Consider the following 27,924-nt stretch of genomic DNA (forward strand, 5'->3'; position numbering starts at 1 on the left):
CTTTCCTGGGGCAACACCTGTGCAAGTAGTGAATCAGCAGTTACAGAGACCTCAGGGTTGCACAAGCTGTAGTGTTAAGGAGGGCTTATCAAAGAAGATGTAACTTTGGGGGATTGTGTTAAAGCAGTACTGGCACAACTCTCTGGATACACTGAAAGTTAGAAGTTTTTTGGAAGTAGGAGACAAACTTGTTGTGCAATGACCTCTACTTATGACATTCCACTGGCAAAATGTCTTAAGAAGTTACTGATAAAGTTTTTACTTATTTTATTCCCCATCTTCCTCTTCCATCCAAAGACCACTGAATTTTGCTGGTGCCAGGAAGTCTGAGATACAAAGAAGTCAAGGTTGCACAGTTTCTGAGTTGACTGTCTCCTCTTGAGTGCAACTACAACTGGCTTATTGTCGGAGAACTTCTGCCACCTTTTATTTGTGAGTAAGGTTAAGACCTGGCTGCTCTTGTAGATGCTGCTCTCACAACAGTAACATTTTATGCAACAATCATTAAAGCTCACAGGCTGCAGTAATTTGGAGGCTCTGTGTCTGCCAAGGATTTCTGTGCACACTAAAACAGTTGAGCTGTGAGCTTGGAAATGTTATCTTAATGCTTTGTGCTTACATGGAGGGCAGTAGAATTAGATATTGTGCTCAGGAGTCTTATGCATTGTGTTGGAGACACCTGAAAGGAACTCTTAATTTTCAGGGAAAGTTTCTCTTGAAGTTATATGAATGTAAATACAAGAAAATGCCATGGATTGGAAGGTGTAAATCAGGTTGAAGTCTGATTGTTTTATTCTTTCTCAGAGAAAAACAGCTTTTTAGTTTTGTGTTGTAATTGAATCTAGCCATGTTCACTGGGGTTTACTTTTTGTACTGCTCTTTTCCGCATGTAAGAAGCACTGACTCTACAGAAAATCAATCATAAACACTTCTCTTGCTCTTTGTGCTACTCAGTGAAACGTTTTTTCACAACTCCTGTTAGCTGGTTGGATCACCTCTATGAAAACATTAAAGATGCAGCACCTGACTGAAAATGAGTTGTGATTTCTGCTGTGTCTTGAAGGAGGAAGGCTGATCTGACTGGATTCTGTAAAGCAATGCAGTTGACTTTAAAATATTTTTATAACTGTTGCAGATTGCTTGTTGCAGAGGAAAAATCTGAAGTGTAGGAAGAAGACTGGATGTGTAAGTGAGCAAAAATAACTGTAGCTGTGCAGTAATGAATTGCATATGGAAATATGTTTAGTTCTGCAGTTACACAAAGTTATCCAAGTTCTGTCATTCCACTTTTTTTTTTTTTTACTCTGTGGCTGCTATTTTTTAAGTATAGTATACTGAACTTTGGAAATCCATGGTAATAGAGCCTATGAAGCAGGCTTAAATCTGATACGCCAGGTGTGTGCTCAGAGGAGTGCAAGGACACAGGAACTTGTAATCCTTGCAAAGGATGTGTTGCCTGTCAATGAAAAAATGTTTGTGTTAGCAAGTAACTCTCCTACCAAAGTGTCAAATGTTGCCTCAGAGGCAGCTCTTTTCACTTGTTTGTGGAATTGGTTTTCATGCTGAAGATGAATCTCATTTGTCATAAGAATGATGTAGATGTAATTTTACTCTAATATCAATGAAGATTTAAACTGAATACTAATACTGAAACACCGTGGTATTATTTCCACTGTAAGGTTAAAGGAAGTGTTTTGATTAATTTTAACTTTTTAATAAAGGTGTTTGAATGGAGTAGTACATAAAATGAAAGCACTGAGAGTTTTAAAGTGTAACTGCAGAAATGTGCACTTGAAGTGAAGATGTGTCATTGATGAAGACTAGAGAATGGAGAATGTGATGGATTGGGTGTTTGGAACTAAAATTCTGTGAAGAATGGAGAAATGCAGGAATAGAGCTGGTCTGTAGATGGAAAAATACTGTATGTAGAGGTGGTACAAGACCAAGGTTGGTGGTATTGTCATGTCAGAATCCTCACCAATTGGAGGAGTAACACGCACTGCTGCTCTGTAGTTGTTGACAAATTACAGTATCTAAAACAGCTGTGTATCTGATGGTGTAAACCACAAAGGGGTGATTTCAGAGAAAAATGCAGAAGTATTAACACACCACTGCAGGGAATCTGTACTGGAGAGATGAAGTCAGCCTTAAATTAAGGGGTGGTAGTGTTCATTCCTTGCACAAGTATGCTTGAAGACTACCATGTAATTGGTTGCTTCTTCTTTCCTAACATCTGTAAAAGCTACTCCAGCAATAGCATAGCAATTACAGAAAACATGAAGAATATAGCAAGCTGCAATTGGTAACTTCTACAGAAGGCTTCAGCTATGTTGTGGTGGTTTCTGTAAATGATAAAGCTTCTAAGTGCTCTAGCAGGATTCAGTTTGATTCTTATGTCACTGTCTTTTTTGAAAGGGTATTTGTGAGGTGGATTTGGGTATCTTGTTTACTTGGTAGTCTTTTGTGATTAGCAGTTGTAAGGCACAGGAAATAGCTTTATAGTTCCTTCCTCCCGCAAGTCGTTATTCATTTGTGGCCATCAGGATGTTTTTCTTGGCTTATCTCTTTCTGTGCAGTTTGCCTTGCACATCTGCCACATAAATTATGAAACTCAACTTGAAAAGCTGGAAATGTATTTCAGATCCTACTGTAATGAAGATGGTGGTGTTGGTCAAAAAGAGCATAATTGCTGCTTGCATGGAAGGTCTGTAATAATATCCAGTATTCATGTAACAAATTGTCTGGTGTCGTATTTGTAACGCTTCTAAGGAGTGGTTTAAAATTAAGAAACTTAAATGGTCAAGTATCATCTTGTGTTGAGCTGTTACCTTTGTGCAACCTGAGGCATTTCAGCAGGCATTTCAGCAGATGGGTACCCATCTGTTTCTGCATTGAATGTGGACTTCTGGCTTCGTCTTTGAGATCCATATGTTTCATCTGTAAGGGTCTAAATCTAAGCTGCATGTTTTATAACAAAAGTGACATTACTGACAGGAGCAAAACGAAAATGCGTTAAGTTCATTGCATGTTTTTTTGTTTGTCTTAGCCAAGCAAAGACAGAGGTGCTGGCTCAGATTGAATATCCAAGTTCACACCATTTTTATTCAGAGGGCACATCTCTCATCTCCCCTCCTCATCTGGAGAGGAGTAATTCCATGCACCAGTACGGGCTGGGGGATGAGCTGCTGGAGGGGAGCTCTGCGGAGAGGGACCTGGGTGTCCTGGTGGACAACAGGTTGGCCATGAGCCAGCAGTGTGCCCTGGTGGCCAAGAGGGCCAATGGCATCCTGGGGTGCATTAAAAAGAGCGTGTCCAGCAGGTCGAGGGAGGTGATCCTCCCCCTCTACTCTGCCCTGGTGAGGCCTCATCTGGAGCACTGCGTCCAGTTCTGGGCTCCCCAGTACAAAAAGGACAGGGATCTCTTGGAAAGAGTCCAGCAGAGGGCCACGAAGATGGTGAAGGGCCTGGAGCATCTCTCCTATGAGAAAAGGCCGAGTGAACTGGGTCTGTTCAGCCTTGAGAAAAGAAGACTGAGAGGGGACCTGATCCAGGTCTATAAATATCTAAGGTGTGGGGGGCAGAATGGCGAGGCCGGACTCTTTTCAGTGGTGAGTGGAGACAGGACAAGGGGAAACGGTTGGAAACTGCAGCATAGGAAGTTCTGCACCAATGTGTGCAAGAACTTCTTTACAGTGAGGTGACGGAGCACTGGAACAGGCTGCCCAGGGAGGTGGTGGAGTCTCCTTCTCTGGAGATGTTCAAGACCTGCCTGGATGCCGACCTGTGCGACCTGCTGTAGGGAACCTGCTTTGGCAGGGGGGTTGGACTCGATGATCTCAGGAGGTCCCTTCCAACCCCTACAATTCTGTGATTCTGTGATAGTGTCTTTTTCCTGAATAACCTATTACTAACACTAGGTGCATGAATCCCTGAATGACTGTTATATTTGGGAAAAGAAACTAGAAAGTTGTGTTTGGATCAGCAGTCCGATGTAATCCCTCAGAGACTGAAGGAAGAGGTGCCAGCAGAACTGCATGAGCAGAGCTGCCCTTTCCTGGGCTGTTCCCTGCTGGGGCCCTGAGCAGGTTGGGAGGCATTACTGTGAGGATCACAATCCTTTCTTTAATATTATCAATTCACATATCCCTCTGAAAGTATTTCATGCTCAGATGGATAAATGTTCAATGATTTTTTTTTTAACTAATAAATAAAAATGCTTCTGGAAACCAGTGAACATTTTAATAGCAAGATTCTAGTATCTGGGCATGGGGATGGCAACCTTCCTCTGAGGAGCTGCATAGCTATTCATGTTACTGTGAGCTCTCGGTAGCTGAGATTAACTTCCTGACATACGTTAAGACAGGAGCATTGAATAGGAAGGTAACATGTCAATGTTCTCAAGGCTTTTCATCTCTTTCTACTCCTGCTGCATTGGAACCTTTTAATGTAGATACTAAAAATAGGTCAGATGGATGACTCAGAGGATGAGTGGTGGGAATAAGAAAGTTCCCTTGGCTCCTGAGGCTGCCTCATAATGCCTTGCCTCTGTGGATGGGGGTCTTCTTGATAACAAAGTATTGGGAAACATCACTGGTATCTGCCTTACCACTTCACCAAATGTTCAGTGTTCATTCATGTATTTTATAGTGCATCCATTCATTCTTTTATTATAAAAAAAAAAAGTGTATGCTACCATCCCAAACGTGTTTTCAGCCTCTGTATTGCTCTTTTCTGAAAACATTTGAAAATCTCTTTGGATAGTATCCCCAAAACAAGCACCGTAGGTTAGATGAATAGCTCAAGGGCCCTTTTCTAGTCTTCTGGAAGACTGCTAGTTTTGCAGCTGCAAATGGAACAGACAAGCTGGCAGGATAGGTGTTGCAGAACGCAAAACTGGCACTTGAGCTGTAGGAGCAGTGTTTCAGCTCATCCTCAGATCTAACTTGCTGCTGCCTTTGTCCAGAGGTTTTCCTGTTGAGATTGCCACTGTGCTGGTAGCAAGCTATCCATGTGAGAAAGCACTTGTTTTTGTGTATTTCACCAGAAAATCCATTGCAGTGCTGAGACAGAGAAGCACAATGACTACATGGCCAGCTGTGTATGTTCTTTCGGAATCGCATTCAAAGCAAACTTTCCATATTGTAATTCAAGGATTTCTCAACTAGTTATTTTTCAGATGCCATCCTTTTTTGGTTGGACCATGCAGTCTAGTTATTTTTAAAATCAATAGAGCTGATAAAACATGATGGTACTGAATTTTGGGATGTAGACTTCCAAAATGGTTACTGTAAAAATTCTTCCTTTTCTATGTCACCAAGTGAGGTGGTGAGATTTTTTTGAGTCAGTGACAGCTGTGCTGTCATGGAGCAATGTGAAGTGTGCTGTGCTTGTACTTACTGTAGAAGTTACTGGAGATATGCAGAAGGCTTCCTAAAAATAAAGAAGCTGCTAACAAAATTACAGAAATAATGAGATTAAAGTGTTATTGTACAAGGCTGCCTATTATAAGGATAATGCTGCTAAACACCTAGTTACCTAGAAGATAAAATTGTGATGTTTATTTTGCTACTGGAATAACACAAGGTTAAAGCATTCTTTCTTGCAGGATTTATTTACTGTACGAGGTATTACAGTACTGCACGGCTTCTGCTGCCCTGCATTCATGCAGATCCTTGCCTATAAGAGACATTTTCTTTAGAAGATACACTTCCTTTGGTATTGCTATTTGTTTGAACGGCAGTAAAATACAGTTTCAACTGTATGTATGATAGTCATGTGTGCAATACATTATTCCCCTCCCTCCCCCCTCCCCCCCCCGCATCTTGTCTTTAAACAGATATTTTCAGAATAGTCTCATTGGAAACTGTTAATGGTGGTAAAATGTAGAAAGTTTCTCATCTCAGCTTTTAGTATTTTAGTGTTCCCAGCTGCAAAATTAAAAAAAGGAAAACAGAAGGTGCATAATCCAGTGATGTCCTTGGAGTAATAGTTAAAGGCATAATATTATGCACATAGGAGTTCCATGTATACGTGATATTGTAATTGGTTTGAAATATACATTGGAAAAAAAATTTAACTATGTAACCAGGTTTTTCATTCCTTCTGCTGGCTCACTCAGCACAGTGGGCAGCTTCCCAGAGGTTTGAGAAGTGTTTCTAATTAGGCTTACCCTGTCCAATGCAATACCTTTATCATCACTATAAAGAAACTGTTGTAATATATCCTCTCTGTGACTTCTGTTTATTTTAGTTTTCGCTAAATTAGACATGGCATTTCACAAATCTTCTGTGAATCCTATGTCCAGAATGGTGCTTGTGTCCTCAGTGACACCACCCACATCAATAGCAGCTCTAATCCTAACGGCGCTTTAATGGAGCGGTCTGAGTCGTGCCCCAGGGCACAGTCAGAGCTTTTAAGTTTGAGGCAGAAACACTGCCTAAGATCTGTTAGTCTTTGTGATTCCTTAATATGTGCTAAAGCAAGTTTCATTCTAAACGGTGGTATATAATTCCTTGCTACACTTAATATGTGAGTACCTTCTTTTCTCATAGCACTTGTTGTTTTCTCTATTGCAAGTTTCCTGTGCAAATGCTGTTTAAAGGTTGCAGTGTATTAACGACTAATTCTACCTGAACATTGAATATAATGGATAAGGTTCACGTGGCACTTGGAGCTCTGAAATGCTGAGAGATGCAGCTATCTGCTCCTATCCTGATGAACGTGCTTGTCTTAGAAATGTGTTTTCTCCAGAAGAACATTGCTCCCAAAATCTAACAGTAAGCTGTCTTAATGAGCTGTCATTTCATGCAGGGCAATGAGGGATCAATGCCACTGACCATGGAAAAAATCCAGAAGGTATGGGCAATGCTGTATGGAGTTCTTTAGGGAAGGTTGTGGGCACTGAACTTGGTACCCTCACTAACATCTGCTACATCTCCCAACCAAATTGAATGGAGTGAGCAAAGACAAAAATGGTTGCACCTTTCTTTAGCAGGTTTGCTGGAAGTGTGTATAAATCACTGTTAAAGTCTTTATTGTTAGTTCAAGGATTAACATTAGGGCTTGGTGGCTCATTTTAGAATGGAGGTTAACTGAGGAAATAAATTTGTTTCTCTGTGCATAACCTTTCATGATTGAACTCTTCCCCACTCCTGGAACTTCTTCCACTTCTTTGGTTCAGAGCCTCATATTTCCCCAGCAGTGTTTCCAGAGTGTTCCTTGTTCAAGGGGTATGATATAGAAAGGTTTTGTTTTTTCCAGTACAGAAACAGCAATGGCTGTGGGCTAGCTGTTTCAGGCACAACAAAACTGTATGTGATGTTTCCAGTTGTAAGCTGTGACTAGGAATGCCACATCTGTATGGTACTTCATAAGCAATGGTTATCTATCAGATAAGATAGCGGAGCTGAGCAGTTGCAGCAGATGAATCTGCAGAGAACGCCACGTGGTCCAAAACCTTCCTGGAGCAAACCTTGAATTCGTACCATAGTGCTGTTGTGTTACTGAGAGCAGAATACACCTCTTGCTCACTAATATTGTCTTACTGAGCATTTGTACTTTGGTTCTTGCATTCCTATGTAAGGTGTGGACCCAGCAGAGTTGCCAGGCCTCATCGTGGGTTACTTTTCCTGTCACTGATATGGGAAGACAGCCTTCTTTACAGATTGCCTTTTGTATGTCATCCTGTGGGATGCTCCTGCAGTCTGTAAGGCTGTATGTACAAGTAGGCCATCCACAAGCTGTATTTCCTTTACAGAGTATTGCTCAGAGGGAAATCTCAGACCTGTAGGATTTTTCTTTCCTTAGGCCAGAAATCTGAAGTGCTTTTCAGATCCTTGAAAGTGGCAGGGCTGAAGTGACAGATAGTTAATACGTCCTTTTTTTTTTTTTTTTTTTTTGTAATGGACCTTATTCATTTTTCTTTTTTCTTTGATTTTACTTTATTTTTTAATGGAACTTCTTGGTAGGGAGGATAAACAGGCAAATGAGAAGAACATCAACTAGATATTATCCTGCCTCAAATTGTGCATTTAAAGCTGAAAAATGGCTCACTGCTCACGTCCCTCTACTCTCTCCTTTTTTTATTTTTTTTTTCTTTGTTTTTTAGACCACTGCAGCATCCAGATGACATCCTTATCTTAATTTACAAATCTCACTACATAGCTTAGAAAAGAACTTGGAGTTATTTAATAAGCTCCTGGATCCTTTGAGAGATTTTTCTTCGGAAAGCGCAGGCAAAAACTTGGGCAAAGTATTTTTGGGATGTTTTATCAATGGTACATCTGTTCAGTCTCAGAGTGTGTTAACATACAGCCTATAAAATGCATGGAAAACTTCTAACTGTATTTGCCTTTTTTTTTTTTTTAAAACAAGTGATGTCTCACTGTCTGCAGTCAGAGATAATAAAAAATTTATAGCTATTACCCACTTGCTTTTCACTGGCGATGTGCATTTATTCATGTGGAGAACCTGACTCTCAGATATGGGTACCTACTCAGTGTTGCTGTAACTGGTAGCTGTAAGCACTTCAAGTTGAGTGTTCTCACGTGAGAAATGTAGGAGCGAATCTGGCTTGCCATTCCTGTGCTCATTGTGTCACAGAGGTGTGATGGTGCTCTTCTGGCTTTACTGAGCTGCTTTTTAAAAAAGAGGCAGTGGTGAAATAATTTGTAATGGGTACAGGAAAGAAAATAATAATCTGACATCAGTCTGTGATTTTAATAGACTTAAAATTGTAGCATGCAAGCAGAAAGGAATGCAACAGCTTGTGGAGTTGATGTCAACCCATCTATTTATTTTATATCTATACATTTTTAGGGTAACTTTCAAAATACACTTCATGTGTTCACAGTGTGTGTGCCTTAAAAGTTCCTGTAAAGGTGCTTGTTGCAGGGTTCCAATTGTGCAGGGCTTCAATGAACAGTTGTGTGTAAATCGGGCTGTACTCCTGTAGGGTGTGTTGAACACCGCCTCTCGGATGCTGTCAGTCCCGACCCATGGACCTCCGTTTGTTTGCAGGGCAGGCTGTGTCCATGGGATCCGGCTCGACTCCCTGGAAGCCACCCAGTATAAACTAATCAGAGAGCCCCCCCTGGTGTCGTAGAGTGTCCTCGGATATTAAATTTATATCAATCGCAGGAAGTCTTGGCAATCAAGCTAGTCACTTTTTCCCTTCACATCTGGATGTAAATTTTTTGTTGTTGTTGTTGCAGAGGTCGCAGGAATCATGGGTAGGGCATGGAACGAGGGCCATAGAAAACATGGGAAAGGAAGAATAAAACTGTATTTCCACCTTTTTAGAAGTGGTTATTTTTAAGTGACCTGGAACGATGCCAAACTACACAACTTTTTTTATTTTTGAAGTTTACATTTGTTGCTGAATTAAGTGTGGCTTAACGATGCTTTGTTTTGGAACGCTTTGTGCCATTACATCTCATCCTGACATTTATCAAAGAGATTTCTCCTAGTTGCTCTGAACAATAACTTCACTGCAGGATTGATTTAGAAATGTTTTTTTTTCCCAGTTTAGTCAGCTTTAAGTGCACTTTTTTAATTGTTACCTAAGTTTCCCCTGGTTCCCTTCCCCCTCCCCTCCACCCCCCCCATGCTCTTCCATACCTTATGCTGCCGTTCCTTTACAGTTTGCATCTCTTCATGCATTTTCCAATCTTAAATGTTGTACTCTAACAAATGAAGGAAATGCTTAACTTTATGCTCTCCCACCCACCCCCAGCTCCTCATCACATCTCAAACAAGTGCTTAAGGAGGGTTATAAAAACAAACACAACCTTTCCATTCAACTGCCTGGCTTGCCTTGCTCAGGACAAGGGAGCCAGTGTGCTGAAAGCAGCACAGCTCTGGAGCCTCTAGCTTTGCCTTGTGGCTTTCTTGTTTGTTTTGGGTTGTTGTTTTTTTAAGTTCCATGCATCTGGGAAATAAAAGTTGTATTAGTTTGCATTTGTATATATGGCAAAGAAAAATGTCAAAAAAGGAGCTTGAGATGCATTTAGTGTAAATGAATTTGTAAAACCTTAATTGCTGTTGTTCATACCTACTGCTGTGTTCCTGTAGGCTTTTTTTTTTAATATAGATGGGTTTTGTGAGCTTGCTGATTATTTATTCAGTCATGTAACTTATTTCTCTTTAGACACAAAGTTGAATAAAATCATCCATCAGAATCTGACAGCAGGAATTCTCATGCTGAGAATCCAAGCTTAAGTCCAGGAATCTTATTCTGTTTTAACAATTACCTTCTGTGTGCCCTTTGGGACTTAAGGGGATCTCATTCTTGTTTCTACTCCCTGTCCCAAGATTTTTGCTATCTTTATGCCAAGTAAAACTCAACGTGCTAACTCCTACATGGACGGAGGAATAACTACTGAGCATCTTGATTTATTTTTTTTCCTGGTCCTTTCAAGCTTGGGGTGGGAGGGCTGGGAGGGAGGTGTTAAGTAATGATCACCACCTCATTCTATTGTATTACATTGTATGACAGTATCAATTTGTCCTTTTTACAGTTCAGCTAATTTGACTTGGTTGGACGATGTGTATATTGAAGTCATCTTGCAGGATTGGCTTCTGACACCAACTGTGCAATGAGCTTTAACTAAATTTTCCAACTTGTCTTCAATTTGTGTGCATATGTAACTTGTAAGTTATTTTGGATATGCTGCAAAGAATGCAAGGACAACACGGTGCTAGGTTTCCTTTTGGAAACCACCTATCAACAATTGTAGTACAGCTTTTATGGGAAAAATACTTTTTTACAAGTTACGTTTTTCTGTGAACTCTCATAGATGTTGCTTGAATTCCTTGTAATCTTTGCATTGCTGTAATTGTAAAACAGCTTTTCTTCTTCTTGTTTTCTCTTGAATAAATTTTAGATGGAAAACAGACCCTCTAGTGACTCTCATCTCTATTGTGGTCTTCCATTGGAGTGTTGTTTTGGGGCTTGGTTCCTGGCTTTTTGTTTGCCAACACCTGTTTGGTGTTGATACTTGGAGTTTCTCGTAGCACTCATCATTCGTAAAACCTGCTGCTGATTGAGTTGTAAAGCTTCTTGTGTATAAACGCATGGTACAGAGCTCTAAGCAAACCATATCTAGTCAGGGAAGTTATCACCTTTGACTGCAGTGGTTCAGTTTGCATTTTAATTTGACCAAAAGCCATTTTTATTGGACTGAATCCAGCTCTAACGCAATCCATAGTTTCTCATCTATATTCTTGAAGATTAATGGAATAGTAAAATCTTAAAGGTAACATAAATGTGTTGTATAGTGTCCTCAGGATAACTTCTGCACTGAAGATGCTTTTCCCCACCCTGTAGAGGTATCTCATTAAGGTACCCACTAGTGTCATTATTAAGTTTTCATGTGTTTCTCAGTTTCGATGGTAATCTTTGTGTGTGTTAATTTTTTTTCCTTTGCAGCACCAATGTGGTTATGAATTATTCAGAAATAGAGTCTAAGGTTCGAGAAGCAACCAATGATGATCCATGGGGACCTTCAGGGCAACTCATGGGAGAGATTGCCAAGTAAGTGATAATTTGAGGCAGTGATGAAGAAAGGCGCATTTTATAGCGGAATGTGAAATTTGCTGTTAAATCAACTCTGGTAATGCTGACTGATAATACTGAAGGGATGCTGTAAATAAATTCCTCTTTTAAACACAATCATTTTTTAAAATGTGTAATCTTACAATGTACTGGAAACTGTCAAGCAGAAAACGTAGTCAAATTATTTTTGAAACACTTGATTTTACGGACGGAACCTCAGTTTGTTCAGTGGGTCTGACTTTGGAGTGTTTATTTTCAAACTGATTTTCTGTGACTTTTGAAATAGAACGGAACTGGTCAAATTCTTTATGAACTGTTTTCTGCCAAATTTAGTTTGGAAGTTACATGTTTGACTAGTTGCTGTAGTTATCAGGGTATTTTCCTTTATGAAAAGCATTATTCTACTGCCTTAGATTTGTAGATTAATTTCTTTCTTTTGTAGTCCTACAATGTAAATTACTTCTGTATGACTAAGAAGCAATGATAGCTTTTTCCCTTGTAACGCTGTCAAACTCGGATGGCTTTAGATCAAGCCTGCCATCTACTGTCAGTGCTGAGACTTAACAAGCTATTACTGCAAGCCACTGAGAATTGCATTTCTTTACTCCTTTTGTTTAATTTTTTAGGGCAACATTTATGTATGAACAGTTTCCAGAACTTATGAACATGCTTTGGACTCGCATGCTGAAAGACAATAAAAAGAACTGGAGGAGAGTTTATAAGGTGTGTATTAACATGAACTAGAATTATTCAGGATTTTGTTTGGCTTACAAAGGATGTAAGTGTAACATTGTGATTTAGTGTGATTAAGCAGATATCACTCTGCTAGAAACCTGTAATTTCTTTACTAACTCTCTGCTTAATAAATCTATTATTGCAGTCAAAGATGTCTTTCAAAGGAAAAGTAAATATCTGCTTTTAGAAAAGCTACTTCATGAGTGTAATACTGTAATTGCATTTTGCTGATGTTCAAGCATTGGAGTAATATTTGCATTTTAATCTAACCAATGGAATTGTTACTATGGTACAAGAGAAGCAGATGGTAAATTATTATGCTATCAAGACAATGTTCTTAAAGGAATTCAAAAATATCTGAAATAAGATTAAATTGCAATTTAATTTTATGACAGTTCACAATTCTGTAAATTGTGGTTTTGCTTTGAGTGGAGGCAGTTTTGTTACAGATCTTGTTGTATGAGGGTATGCCCTACTTGCATTTTGGAAACAGAACTGAAAATCATTTGCATTTTTCTTGTCTTTGGCTAATTAGCGTGGTACGGAAACTTTTTGCTTAAGAATATCATGCTGCACTTAAAGTGGTGTTCAGTGTTCACTGAATTATGCAAATATAACCTCATTTTTATAGAACTGATGTATTAAACTAGCTTATATTTTGTTGATGCCTGGTTGGAACAAGACAATTAATTCTAAGGCATAGTTTGTGCTTTTCACAGGTGCTTGATGTTTTGTATTCATAGTAATTGTTTTCCCTGAAGTACAATATAAATTAATATTTAATGCTATCACACATAACTACTTAATGTTATAAAGGCTGCTTGGAATTGCTTATCAGGTTTGGATAAGTTGAAATATAATGATAGTTTTTAGCTGTTAAAGGTACTACTTTAGAGTGGTTTTTTTTTCCCCAGATAGAAATCCTAAACTTAAAAAAACCTGCAATTAAAGTAATTCTTCATTCATTTCATGACTTGCTCAAGTTTGTCCTGAAATGCAGTTTTGAATATCCATTGCATCCAGTGTAAGGCTTCTTACATTTCTGTAGGAGTTACTTTTGGAAGCTGTGACTGAGAAGCAGAAGAAAATGTTTCATTTTGCGGAGTTACTTTTTTCTTTTAAATTTCTTTGTGTATTTTAAAACAAGCAGTCGCTGATGAAGGCAATTACTTGTGATTTGGTAACATTAAATTATAGTTTAACAAATGCAGTTTTGATATCTTGAAGAGCAAAAAGTGTGTGTTTGGGGGAGGGAGAGGGAGAAGAGGGAGGAGATGGATGTTGGCTTTTTGCTTTTGTTTTTTCTCTGTAGGTGAACCCATATGTTAAGCAGTTATATAGAAGGGGAAGATCTTATTATTAAATAGTTTTGATGGGGGCAGTTTTGGATTTCAATTTTTTTGTTTTGGGGGTTTTTTTTAATTGAGCTTTTGTTCATGCAATCATAAGGTGCTTTGTATTTTTATAGTCTTTGCTGCTCCTAGCTTACCTCATAAGGAACGGATCAGAGCGTGTTGTTACAAGTGCCAGAGAACACATTTATGATTTGCGATCCCTGGAAAATTACCACTTTGTAGGTGAGCAATAGAAAAATCTTATAAGCAAATTAAAACAGTAGTTGGAGTTGTCAGTCACCTGAACCAGCTTAGAAGCTTCCCCAGTCTAATTAGAATGTGACTGTTGCCAGTTGTGTGAAGAGTGCAGAATCCAAGACGTGGGACCCTAGAGTATTAATTAGTGAAGACAAGAACTTGCAGAAAAGACTGGCTAATAACAACAGAACCAACACAACATGAGTGTTCGGGTTTTTATTAAAATATGCGCTAGAGACTGGTCCCCTGTGGTGTCCGTAAAGGAATAGCTTTCATCATATGGGAAGAAAAGGTTAGAGCTCCAAAACACACACATCTGTTTGAAGCTAGGGCTTTTTCCTCCCACCAAATAATATTTACAGTGCAAAGGCAGCAAGGCCAGTGTGTGTTTTGAATGTGAAAAAGGCTGGGAAAGGAGCATGTTTAGCTTGTAGTACATCCTAACTGAAAGCACTTCTTCAAAAATTGAGTTTTGCAATAAGAGTGAGTTTCTGCAATTAAAGTTGCAAAAACTGGATCAAAAAGACCGAGCAAAAAGGCTTATGTTCTGGAGGGTTAAAATATTTCGTGGAAAATACAATTTCTATTTATAACACTGGTCTTTTCAATGTTTTGGCAGCAGTTAAACATTTTCTAAACACACCATTCAGTGAACTGTCAGTTATGTAAGGCTGAGCATTTGTGTTGAAGCAATATTTGGTCCCCTTAAAGCAGAAGCAGCAGACCTTGGTATCCTTAAGATCTTTCACTTCAGTTACTTTAATTGTAACTTAAATTTTCTTGATAGTTTGTGAAGTTCACTATTACTGCCTCTGGATTATTTTCTCATTTCTTCCCCCTCTCTTTCACACTCCCTTTCCTGCATTACCTACATAGATGAAAATGGCAAGGACCAGGGTATAAATATACGCCAGAAGGTGAAAGAAATGGTTGAATTTGCACAAGATGATGATCGACTTCGGGAAGAAAGGAAGAAAGCAAAGAAGAACAAAGACAAATACATTGGTGTTTCTTCGGACAGTGTAGGAGGGTTTCGATATAGTAAGTATTAACCAGTTTTTGCTGGTCAAGAGTTGACAATCTAGACTTTTAACTTGCCTAAGATAAGCAGGGAAAAAGCCCAGATAATTACTGAGGAATTTCTAAGATGCTCTTTTAGATGACAAAGAAAAAACATTTAACTGTTAGTGTTTTTACTATAATTAAATAAATCTTGCACTTCTTTCCCCCACATTTAATTTCTTCAAAACCTATTTTCCTTTGGCAGATTCTTCAGTTTTTTTAGTGAGTTTTCATGTAAATAAGTTAACTAAAAACCTACAAGCAGCATTGATGTACTGGCTTAGCCAAAACTTAGCTATTTTCTTTTCACCTTTAGATGGAGTCTCACTGAGAAATGAATGCTGCTGTAGCAATAGGGAAGTAAGAATTTCTTACTGTAATAAAAAAAAAAGTGATACTTTCTGTCTCTCATAGGACAAGAATACTGTTTTACCTACTTTCTGCCAACCTACTTTAGAACCATTGTTTAACTGGAATTAGGGCTTTCAGGACAGTACCACTGTTTTGGTGAAACAATGGAGGTACTACGTACCATTAGACTTGTTAATTCCCCAAGTAATTCTGTTTAGACATTTGAGAGCTATCTGGGTTATCTATGTGGATTCTGATGTCTGTCAGATCTGACTTCACATATGTGCACCACGTATATTGTAGAGCTTATATATCAGGAGTTTATCAAGTCACTGTCTCAGTGTTTATAAAACCTTGCTTGATTAGTAGTGTTGGGCCCACGTGCTTTTCAGGGGAAGACTCCCAGAGGTAAGGCACAATTTGCTTTATGCAGACCTATTAAGCTTATATAAGATTTTGGCTGTAGAAGATGAAATACCATCAACTTGTTTGGGTTTTTTTTTTTTTTTTTTTTTTTAAGAGAGTACACTCTTCTTTCTGACAAGCTTGATCAGATAAAGGCACACAACTGGCACACTGTTTTTTGTACCTAGTCCAAGTGTGCAGCTTCCTTCTTACTCCGCAGTCCCTGCCATAAAGCATAGCAGGGATCTGAGCTTGAACCTGCTTTTTATGTATGACGTGTCCCAGCATGTCATCCATTATTTAGCTGTCAGTCTTAAAATGTTTATCGTATTTTCTTTGGCATGGGTAGATTCTTGGGTTCTTTTATTAAGGGATGAGTCCCCATGTCACAACGATACAAGCTTTTGGTCTATTAAAATCAGTGACTTTTTGAGAGAAGTGTTAGGTATATGATATGTATGAGTAGAAACTGTACATGACCTATACTTCAACTGCTACTCTTTAATGCTCTGCATTTCTCTACTATTTTTGACAGATTACTTCCCTGTGTTGCTCTGTTCTTCCTTTTCCTCGTATGCAGAGCAGATGGAAATCTCTATCTCCGTGGCAGGATGTCTTTATTATATTCTTACAGGCTGTTGCTACTAGCCTGGAACTCTGCTGGTTCTCTCTTTAAGAAATACTTATGAGTCACTGCATCTGTACTTCAAGTACATGCTCCTCTATCTATTCTCTCTGTGCTTTTCTTTTGACTTGCTCTGAACAGAGTCGTGATTCTGTCTATGTATGCTGGGTAGAAGACTTTTTTTCCCCATATATTCCGAAGATTTAATTCAAGTTGTTGAGTTTAAAGGACTGTCTCCTTTTGTTGTGTATTCCATTGTTATGGTAAAGGATTTTTAATTTTCCTCTCATCTGTTGAGTAAAGTCCTTAATCTTCCTAGCTGCACAAAACAAGTTTTCTTTCCCAGGTCAGACTTTAACCTAAAAAAAAAAAAATATCTAGTTACTTAAATAGAAAATGCTTGTATTTTCATAATTCTGCTTAGTTCTTTTTGTCCTGAAAATGCTCAGTTCTAAGTTCTTTTATCTTTATTTTAAAATTCTTATTTCACAAGGAAGTCTTTTAATGGAACCCACTTTAAAATGCTTGGGAGCCTGACACAAGCTGAAATAAGGCCATTTCACTCTCCTGCAAAATTTAAGTCGTACTGCTGTTTCTTACGATTTCTCCTTCTCCAGTGATAGAGATCCCACTGAGTATCTGGCTGATTTCTGTCAGGCACTCAACTTTGAACAAATTTGTCTGTCCTTTATGGATCTAAACAAAATATGATTGGAGACGTGCATTTATTTCCTTGATAAGAAAAATGTATTCTCTGGTGTATCGTGTTATTGGACAGATAGATCTCAAATTCTACACCTTGTAGAGCTGAAATCCATCATTTTCTTTTTATTAAAAATGGCTTAATTGAATACATCTTGAACATGACCCAAGCTACAATTTAATTTGTATGTTAACCTGAAGTAATGAATTTTTCACCGTTCTTCCTTTCTTCTCTTCAGTCTTACTCAGCATTAGCAGTCAAATTCACATTTTTCAGTAGTATTAAAAAAAAAAACAAAAAAAAAAAAAAACAAAAAAAAAAACAAAACTCTTTTCTGTGTGTGATGGTTCCAAATAAAAACTGTCAGCTATCTTTAAGATCTCACTATGGAGGTCTCAATTACTTGAATAGAAAGAGACAAATTTTCTAAGTGTTCAGTAAAGACCAGGGTACTCCATGGCTGAGGAAAAACCGAGTTGCTTTACAGTCTCTTTTTCATCTTTCTGAAAGGAGGTTTTATTTAAATGATGAGCATAGAAAGGAAAGAACAAAGTTACTGTGCATTTCTCACTTGTCTTTAAATAGTTTGGTACAATGCTTTTATCTGTTCTTGAATTTCAGCATATAAAAACCTTTGATTTACCTCTGTGAACACACAGTTTGGCTCAGGATGAAATATCATGCATTAAGTGTCTGTTATAGAACTAGCATGTCCCATTTCTGATAAGCTGCTTATCCAGCCAGGGTTGGTTGTACCACTTGGGGTTCTCCAGCAGAATCTAATAGTATCCTGATGTGCTGCGTAGTATGTTAAGATTGTGTGGTTGTCATAAACAAAAGTCTTTGATTCTGCATTTCTGCCACTTAATGATGTGTATTACATACTGTGCACTGCTGTAGAAGCGTTAATTCGGCATTACAGGAGCTTTCAGTTTGCTTTGAAATTGTGTAAGCTTTATGTCTGTAGAGGGGAGAAACTTGAGAACAATTTGAAAGAGACCACAGGCATTCATTTGCTGTTACCTTTAGTGCTTTTGTCTTAATGCCTTACACAGGTGAAAGATATGATCCTGAGCCCAAGTCAAAATGGGATGAAGACTGGGATAAAAAATCTTCTTTTCCGTTCAGTGATAAGTTGGGTGAGCTAAGTGACAAAATCGGAAGCACAATCGATGACACCATCAGCAAATTTCGAAGGAAAGACAGAGAGGACTCTCCAGAAAGATGCAGGTACTAGAGCTGTTTTAACATGAATTTATTCTGTGAAATTGCTGTTACAAAGCTCTTTGACACTACTGATTATTAGCTACAATCTGCTGCCATTCTTTGTGTGGATATGTGTTTAGGGTCAATACCTGCCTCTCTTACGCAGCTTAGCCTCAGGGAATAATGTAGCTCTGTTCATAGTTAACTGCTCTTGGCTGCCTTCCACTATAGCCCCCAGCTTAGATGGCTGCTGGCAGTGCAGGGAATTTGGCTGAAGTTCCTAAGCTTTTGCTTGTCTCAGCGTTTCAGTGGCCTTCCTTGTGAGAGTGTACCTGAAGTTGCTGTTTAATGCTACAGTTATGCCAAATGCTGAAGTGTTAAAGAAGAGGGAGATACAAGATTGCTTTAGTCTATCTTGACACCATGCTGCTTCACTTCTCATCTGAGGAAGAAGGTGGTACAGGTGACTGACTTCTGCACATTAAAAAAAAAAATTGAGCTTCCTCAAGAAACTTGTATTTTTTATGTATGGCAATTAATTATTTTGAAGTAAGGAAGAAATCCTACTCTGCTTTGCCCCCTAGAACTTTAAAAACATCACTTTTCAACATGTGCATCAACTTTTATTATTCAGAGATCACATTCACACTTAAGAGTTTGAAATTGCTGAAGAGGAAGTATTGAAGTATACTGAAATCGTACTTTTTGGGAAACAGCTTAAAATTCAAATTTGCACTGAGATCTGATGAGCATTTCTTACAGGAATATGTTCAAAAACATCCACGCATTTGGTATGTTTATATATGAGATTGTAGATGTACGTTTGTGAATGGACATGTATATGTTACAACATCCACGATACTGGAGCAGTTCCATAGGAAAACGAAAATAATGGTAGCATTTCCAAGAAAAAGGCAGCGTGGCCTTGTTGCTAGGACATGAATAAATCATGAACTGGTATTCGTTGCACACATCTGAGTTTTCTCTTAGAACTTGCTGTCGAAAGACTACAAAGAAGACGGGATCAGAAGAAAAGTAAACAATTCCAAACTTAACAATGATACATTGCTGTGTGCTTTTCTGTATTTTCAAAATGTCTGTACAGCTCACTGTCCACAGTTCATGTAGAAAATGTGCAATAAGTAGTTTTATCTTCTGCTTCATTTCTGATGGCTCCTGAACTCTTAGTTGTGCTGAGATAAAGCCTTGCACCTTCCAGTATTTCACAGTCCTTCATACAGTCTGATCTTTCTAAAAAGGCAGTTATTTTGGTAATACTTGATTATATATCTGTATCACACATTATGGTCATCTTTTCTTTTGGTTAATATTGTTTCTTTTCATTTCTCTTTTGATCTTGTAGCCCTCGTCCCTTCTTATTTGCTGTTCTTCCATTTTGTAATAAATGTTAGGTTAGTATTTGTTTTCTTCTGCAATAGTAAATGCAAGATTTGAAATAAAAGGGGAATTTGGGGGGGCCTAAACAAGCAAGAAAGATTTTGGTAGGTAGTTACAGTTTTTCTTATCGTAAATGGGAGGTTAGGCTGCAGCAATATGGCTTCTGAAACAATGCCTAAAATGTTCATCTTCTCTTGACACAGTGATTAGACAATATGAAAATCGTGACATTTTATCAGTGTGCCAAAATGAAGAAATTTCTTCCTACAGAAAGCATCAAAAGATCTAAGGAGATAGAACTTACAGGTTATAAATTGTCTGTACTTGGAGATATTATAAATACAAACTTCAGAATACGTTTTTATACTAACTGAATGCTGTATTTGTATGAATTTAAATAATTAAGCTTAATAAAAACATGAAATTTTAATAATCATGTGACTTAACTCTCAACAACGCAGTATTGTACTGTAAAGGCTTCATGAAATCCATATGCTTGTTTCTCTCCTTTCAGCAAATTATTAAAAACAAAAAGCTTCCAGAAAAACTTCCTAGTTGATTTAGTAGCAGGCTACAATTACTAACATGGCATTAAGGTGCCATTTCACTAGGAAGAGTGGCTAAATGGTGATAGTTGTTCATCTGGCAAATCTGCTGTTATGTGTTCTCTTGTTTCGAGTTTAATAGCTTTATAAATCATTTTCTGTAGCATTGTAAAGCCAATAAAGGTCTTGAAGCACTGAAAATAAATCTGACTTGTGCATCTTCAGAACGTTTGATGGAAGCCAGATGATACAATCTTTACCTCCTGTATGCACAGCAGAAGTACTTGGCCTAACTTCTGGATTTCTGACTGCTAGCAAAGCTGGTATTTTCCAGGGAAGAAAAAGAAAAAATGCTCAAAGTAACCAAGAAGTTAACTTGTGATATATCTGCCTAGATTTTGTAGCAGCTTACAGTGAAATAGCAGTTCACACAACTAAGTAGAGAGAAACCTACTCTGCATATTTATGTATTGCTATGGAAGAATCTTTTTTCTCCAGAAGTATATCCCTTTGGAATTAGAGAAGACCATAAACAATATCCCACAGGAGTAGGAAAAACTCCACTTCTCTCTTAGTTTTGATTTATTCACTAAAGACCAAAGAACTAATAAATTGCTGCCCTGATTCTAGCCTTGTATGCGTTTTGTTTTTCTAAATTACCTGCAGGTAGGCATTGTTTCCGAAGATCCATTAGGTTTTTTTGTAGGAATTCTTGTGCTTTATCAGTCCTTGTTTCTCCGGTGTTCAGAAAGGTTGCTGCAGGCAGCAGGACGGGAAGGAAGGGAAACTTCAGTGCTGCTTTGACAGGAGGCAGCAGCGATGTTTAAAGGCGACTTTTGTTACCGTTTGTAGTAGGTTCTATTCACATGGTCTTGGGCAGTTGGTAACTATTTCTATTGCCTTAAGGACTGTTGTTCAAAGAAAGCAAAAACGTATACTAATCTCAAGGCAAAGAGAGCACATATCCATAGTTTAGTTTCTGGAAGTTACAGCCACATATTTCCTTTCTAGATCTCTTAATTATTTAGTACAGCGCAAGCTGTAACTTCTATTTTTTTTTCTTTTTTTTAAGTTAATTCTGCAGTTCTCAGTTGAAGCACTGTTATTTTACTATTCTGAGCACGGTAAATACACTTTAAGGGAACGTTAATCTGTAATGTCTGATTGCTGTTAATGTGATGGTTAAGGAAAAACTTAAACCAGATCTCCTGAGACAGTTCTGAAAAGGTACAGGTTGTCATAGAAAATTGGGTATTGTAATGTTTGTCCTGCATTCTGGCATGCATGTTTAATTTCTTTTTTCAAAAGCTTTTAGGCATTTATTTTGCTGTAGATCGTTAAGACTCACTCTTCTCGTTCTTATCTCGATTGGACTTTGATTATCAGTTACTTCCTCAACCCACAGTGTATGCATAGACTAGGCAAGCTCTATAGTGAAGACAAGAATTGCATTGCAGCAGGCTTTAAGAGACTTAATTGCGATTGTCCTGACCTTAGTATTTCAACACGTTTAAAAAGAACTTTTGTCTTAAAGGCCTCAGAGGAGTGTGTATGATGTAGGGTGCTAACATGAGCATCAGTCTTCTGTGTGCTTGTATTAAATCCTGATGCCATAAATAAGAGTGTGGCTAGGAGTCCCGTTGTATTCATTTTGTACATAGTTAATGTACGTGCAGGAATCCCAAACTGGAACAGTAGTCTGTTGTTTCAAGTCAGTGTTAAAGTTGGAAGTATAAGTTTAGGTGACAACATTAGAGCTCAGTTGTTTGTTAAGGTTGGCTCAAGCAAATGTCAGCAGTCTCTGGGCCTGGAGCTGTGAGTTCAAGAACTTTTCTTTAAAAAAAAAAAAATAGTACACTGAGCATTTGCACTCACTAACGGTAATGGATTGAGCCATCATCCCTAGTGGTGTGTAGGTAGTTTGTGTAGAAGAAATGAAACACATGCAGTGTGTTCCAAAGAGCCTGCTATTGTTAACAGAGAACAAAGGCTACCCTCCAGAGTATATTTCAGTTACTGTCATATTCGTACTGACAAAGGGACATCATTTCTTAAATTTTAGTTCTAATATTCTAATGCATTATTAAAATATAAAACCTTTCCACTTTCAAATACCTTGCTAAGGGAATTACTATTTCAAAATACTCTTCAATATATTTAAGCTTTTTCTACAGTAATTTTCAGTGTTATGTACAAATCTTGCTTTGATGATAACAGGCAACATGACTATTAGCGGAGGTGAAATTAGGTTGCTTGTGAAATGCTTAAAGTGTAAGTAGAAAATTTAAGAATAAAAAATATTGCACAGTGACATCTAAAAAGTGTTCACTTAAAATGCTGATGTTTTTATTCTTTTACATTCTGAGAATAAATGTGTTTTCCTGTGGAAAATGAATAGCATCACTGCATTGCATACTTATGTAAAAAGTTTTTCCACAAACATCCTGAAGAAAATAAAAGCCCATTTATCTAGGAAGGGAACTGGGTTGAAATAGGAATGGTGCTCTTCAAATCTGAAAGTTAGTACCTGTATCTTGTTCACTGCTTGCTGGCTCTTGGTCTAAGTGAAGAGCAGATTTGCCAGCTGAACTTCTTGTTGCTGACTTGTTATACAGTGTGTGGAGGAGTTCCCATCAGAAGGTGATTAAGCACACTGGATTTAAACACTGATTTCCTGTTAACCTCTGCGTTGGACTTGCAGCATTGAACAAGATAACTTGCTTCTCTTCATCTTTTGTGTGCTATAGGTGTGGTGCTATACTTATGATGTGTTATTTAAGGCTGAAACTAGCTTTCTCAAATGTAGGAAGTAGCAGTATTTCATTATGAACCATCACTACAAGGATCTGCAGTAATCAAAACTGTTGTGACCTACGCCAAATTGTCTGCTTAACTAACTTGGTAGTCCATCATGATGATATTTACCAATTTCATTCTTCCAGTGACAGCGATGAGGAAAAATCAAGAAGAAGTAAATCTCCCAAAGCTGAATTTAAGAATGAAGAGGAGACTGTGACAACCAAACATATTCATATTACACAGGCGACAGAAATTATCACCAGCAGACACAAACGTTCAGCAAATCCTTCAAAAACCATTGACTTAGGAGCAGCAGCGCATTATACGGGCGATAAAGCAAGCCCAGAACAGAATGCTGCATCTCATGCTGGGCAACCTACAGCAAAGGTGAGACAAGGAAAGAGCGCAGTAGAATATCAATTTAGAAAACTTTCTCTAAACTCTGGGGCAATTTCTACTTTAAGAATAGAGTTTATATTATAGTATTCAGGGGAACTGTTCTATTAAAAGTGAGAATGAGTGATTTTGAAAGGCAATGAAGCTAGCTGTTCAGTATTGGTCTGAAATTTAGCTAAATTTTAGCAATTGAATTTAAAGACAAACCTGCTATCTCTAGAAAGCACTCATCCTAAATGACTTCAAGTAGTTTTCTTTTTTGTGATGTTGGTTGGTTTTGGAATAGACAAACAGCTGCACTTCAAACTGTATTTCACACACAACAACTTATAACTACGCAGCTTTTAGGCTTTTCTGTAAGTTACTGTAGGCAATATAACACTTTAAACAAGGTCATTTTGAATTGCTTGTGTAAGCACAGTTGTTGTCTTTTCTAAACTGGCCTGATCTTAAGCTTGTCTTAATTTCAGATCCATTGCAGTAACTTCCACAGAAGTTCTCCTTACGTTCATCAGGCAGACCTTAGTTTTCCATATGTATATATAAAGATAACTGTAGGAATTTTTAAAGGGACTTGTGATGAGGTGTAATTTTTTGTCCTACTTAAATTTCCTTCTTTATGAAGACTTTTAATTATTATGGAACTGTTAAAATGTAACTTTCTCTCTTAATGCAGGTCAGTGTGGAAGGAGTTCTGCAAATTTCACTCTTTCTGTTTTCATAAAGGAAGACATCTTTTCCTTGAACAAATGTTGCATCTGTCCAGTTCTGTTTTAAAAGTGGTAGTGACACAAAAGATTAATTGCATTTCTTTTTCAGGCTTTTGTATCCTCTGGCAGCAAATCATCAAATGACCTGGTTGATCTGTTGTTTGATGGAGCGAGCCAGCCTGTCGCAACAGGTTAGTGTGCTTTTATGGTTTAATCATCTTAATGCATATTCTGATGAACCAATTCTGAGGATAAATTTGTTTGATGTTCCAAAGATAGAGAAGAGTAGATAAACTAAAACTCGGAAAACTTTGAGCTGCTTAGAATCTTTTGCAGAAGGGTATTGTGTGTGTTATTGTATGGGGTTAATAAAAGAAGCACAAAGATTAATCACCACATCAGTCAACCTTTGATTTAGAGGGTGGTTGTTGTTGTTTTTTTTTAAACATTAACTATTTTGATTATAGCTAGCTTAGAATAGAGAAGGGAATTTCATGCATTTGTAGTCTCACAGCACAGCTGTGTTAACTGTGTGCAAATTTCATGTTCAAAGATCAATTTGAATAGAGAATTAAGTGCGAGTGTGTACTTTTTCACAGATAAAAATGTTTTTTGCAACTTTCTTCCATCACAAATAAGGAACTAGTATTATTAGATATGAGATCAGTCATATTATTTGTAGAAGAGTATGTGTATTGGCACCATAGATACTCAGCTCCTGCCTTCACTTTAAAGAAAACCTAAAAATCATAGAATTGCTAAAGTTGAAAAAGACCTTCAAGATCATAGAGTCCAACTGTCTACTTAAGTAGCCACCAATATTTCCTCACCATGTCCCTTAGTGCCACTTCTAAATGTTTCTTGAACGCCTCTGGGGATGGTGACTCAAACACTTCCCCGGGCAGCCGCTTCCAGCACCTCTTTCAGACAAGAGTCTTCATTCCAAACATGGCAGTCCAGTGGCTGGAGTCCCATATGTGGCAATTTGACTGCATTCACACACACATAAAGACTACTTCTATTCAGTTCTGTCTTGAATTATGTCACTTCTGGGTACACTGTAGTGGGAACCCATGTGATACATCACACTAGGTATTATAATGTCTGAGAAAAGGCTGTGTTATGAGCACCCTATGCAACAGAATTCCTTTCATCACTAGGATACCAAAATGATACCTCTGTAGGAATTTAATAGAATATCTTTCAAAATTCTATAGGAGAGGAGGTAAACTGTCACAGTAATCTACATCTCAGCATCGGGAATGATTTATTTTGCATTATTCTCTTTATTTAGTTAACTTCATATGCAGAGGTGTTCATGTATGTAGGATATAGCACAGCTCTGGAATTTTAATATCCTGGACTCCAACCACTACCCCTAATCAGTACTTGAGAAGCTTCAATACTTGGCTATTATGGCCTGTGTCCTCTTGACTGGAAAAAGGCTGATGCATTTTTGGTTTTACTTTTTGTTTTTATATATATATATATTGTGGCTGATATATATATATATATATATATTTGTGTTAAGAACAAAAATACGCAGTTCAATTTGAGCTTTCCCATATTTCAAATAGACATAAAGTGCTTCTGTTTTACAGAATATTCGAATCCTTCATCAGTTTGGCTCTTCACTGTAGCAAACCCTTTTTTTTTTTTTTTTTTCCAGCCCTCCCCTCTCCTCTATTTTTTCCTTTTCTCCACAGCAGCATTTAGAAATAGTATTGAGAAGAGGCGTATTGCAGTTGGTTCTGCTAAACAACCTCTTTCCTGACCTGGAAAGGGTTCATTTGTAGTGACAGATCTCACATGGGAATCTTTAAGCTCACATTGGGAAGATTAGCACTGTTCTTCACGTGCAGGTCACTTGTTATGACCACTGCTCCTTGCAGCACAGGGAACATTCCCAGTGTTGAGCAAGAGACAGAGAAAGGACCATATGTAGCCTTTGATCTGTCCTGTGAAGAAGTTGGCAGGAAAGTTGTATGAATTCAGTGAACTCAGAATTTGTTTATCTGTGTGTGGAGATGTGGAAGAAAGTTGGTGAGGCTTAAGGTCTTACACATTACTAAAGCAGCACAACTTGTACATAAGTTGCTGTAAAGGAGTAGGCTGTTTGGGATATAGAATACACAAACTTGCTGGAAGTAATTCTTCAGGTGTTACTGGAGACTAGGTTCTTTAATCTTAGCCAGTGTTATCTTTAGAGAGCTAATGCGTTCAGCTTAAGCTTTTCAACCTTTCTCCAGAACTCTTTCATTTTCAAATAGGCAACAGAGGTGGAAAAAAAGCTGACTGAGAACGTTATCGAGTTATTTGGGGTTAGAATATATATTTTTTAAATCAAATAACTGCATTTTTGACAGACAACCCAAGGATAATAGGCATAGCATGTGAGCTTGTTTTTCTGTTTTAGGATGCAATCTGGAAGAATTCGGGAGTATGGTATTGCTACTCATTCTGCTTATAAGCCTTCCAACCATTCCCTGTGTCTGTCTTACAGAGTTCAGAATGTGGTGGGGAAGAAAGAATTGAGGATGTACATTGCAGTAGACAGAGTAAACATCAAAACATTTCTGTGTATAAAATGCTTATTGCATCACTTCAGGGTTTGTGGTGAAGAATTTTTTTTAGCTTAGTGGAATCTTTTCCCTTTTGAAGCGGCAGTAAAACGATTTTAGTAGTCTATATTTCTGAAAATTCAGAAAGACCATCCTTGCAATACCTTCTGTGGTTCTCATGTTTTATACCATATGTTACACACCCTGCAAGAAAAGATATTTCCCCCTGGAAGAACAGTTGCCTTCTTAGCAATGTCTACAATAAAATAACATTAAAAAGAAATACAAGTGTGCATGTATTAGAAAGTGAATGGTTCCTTTTATTACTGCTAGCCATTTATTAAAAAGGAGATGGTTCTAGTTTAATTAACCCAGTTGAGAGTAGCAGATGGGGCAGAATGTCTTGCAGCGATAAGACAATTCAGAAATGGCACCAGATGTTGGAAGCTGTCCCTGGTGGTGTTAGAGTGCAGCACAGATGTTCCAGTCCCACCTGGCTAGTTTCTAAGCACTGCAGGCTAAGCAGCTGTGATGTAACCTATATAATGTACGCATAACACTAAAAGCAAAATAATGGAACTGCTGCAGCTCCTTCTAAGGGCAGGTCTGTTTAGAGGTGAAATCTTTGAGGACAAACAAAAAAGGTCAGTCTCTCAGCTTTCTCAGGTCAGTGGAATAGCTAGCTAAAAGTAATAGCAAGGATAAGTGACAGATTCATTTAAAACTATTTCTGGTTTATTTAAAAAAAAAAAAACAAAACTTTCTCTTATATAAAAAATGGAAGATTTAAGAATAAGAATAATATATTTTCTATACCTTGCCTGTATATTTTTTTTAGTGACGAAATGTTACTGTAGTACATTCAGAAGTTAATAATTTAGATGTCTACTTGGAAATCTTAATGTTCATGCTGCAGAAGGAAAGCAAACAAAAAAAAGCAAGAAAAAACATAAATGCAAGCCATGTCCTTGAAATTTCAATTCAAGTTCACTGCAAAATCATTCATGCTTTAAGTAACACAAAAACTAAGCACAAGTTATTTAATTTTTCATAGTAGGCATAATAAATTCTTTACAGTGAGAATATCTGGCTTCTATATAAAAAAAAAAAATCTAAAGTTTTAATTTCATAAACTGCAAGCTGGCAATATCCCTCACTATCTGAATACTTTCTAACATTTTTATTCTCTCTCAATTTGTTTTTAGTGGTAGTAAAAACTTGGATCCTAAGAAAACAGAACTGCAAAATCTGTGCAGTTAGAAATAATCCAGTTTGCTGTTGC

At 37.7% G+C, this 27,924-nt stretch overlaps 1 protein-coding gene across 3 annotated transcripts in view; it reads left to right on the top strand.

The window, feature by feature from the left end:
• The window catches only part of CLINT1 (clathrin interactor 1), a gene marked incomplete at both ends in the record, with an annotated part of 46,554 nt that overhangs the window by 12,619 nt on the left and 6,011 nt on the right, over positions 1-27,924 (top strand). For all 3 annotated transcript variants that reach the window (XM_079542211.1, XM_079542210.1, XM_079542209.1), the window contains 7 exons: positions 11,429-11,533; positions 12,181-12,277; positions 13,758-13,866; positions 14,758-14,922; positions 18,083-18,257; positions 23,119-23,362; positions 24,191-24,272. In XM_079542211.1, coding sequence (XP_079398337.1) covers positions 11,429-11,533; positions 12,181-12,277; positions 13,758-13,866; positions 14,758-14,922; positions 18,083-18,257; positions 23,119-23,362; positions 24,191-24,272 — 977 coding nt within the window. The remainder of the gene's footprint in view (positions 1-11,428; positions 11,534-12,180; positions 12,278-13,757; positions 13,867-14,757; positions 14,923-18,082; positions 18,258-23,118; positions 23,363-24,190; positions 24,273-27,924) is intronic.

Source organism: Tetrao urogallus (assembly GCF_951394365.1).
Source record: "Tetrao urogallus genome assembly, chromosome: 14".
NCBI classification, from domain to species: Eukaryota; Metazoa; Chordata; class Aves; order Galliformes; family Phasianidae; genus Tetrao; species Tetrao urogallus.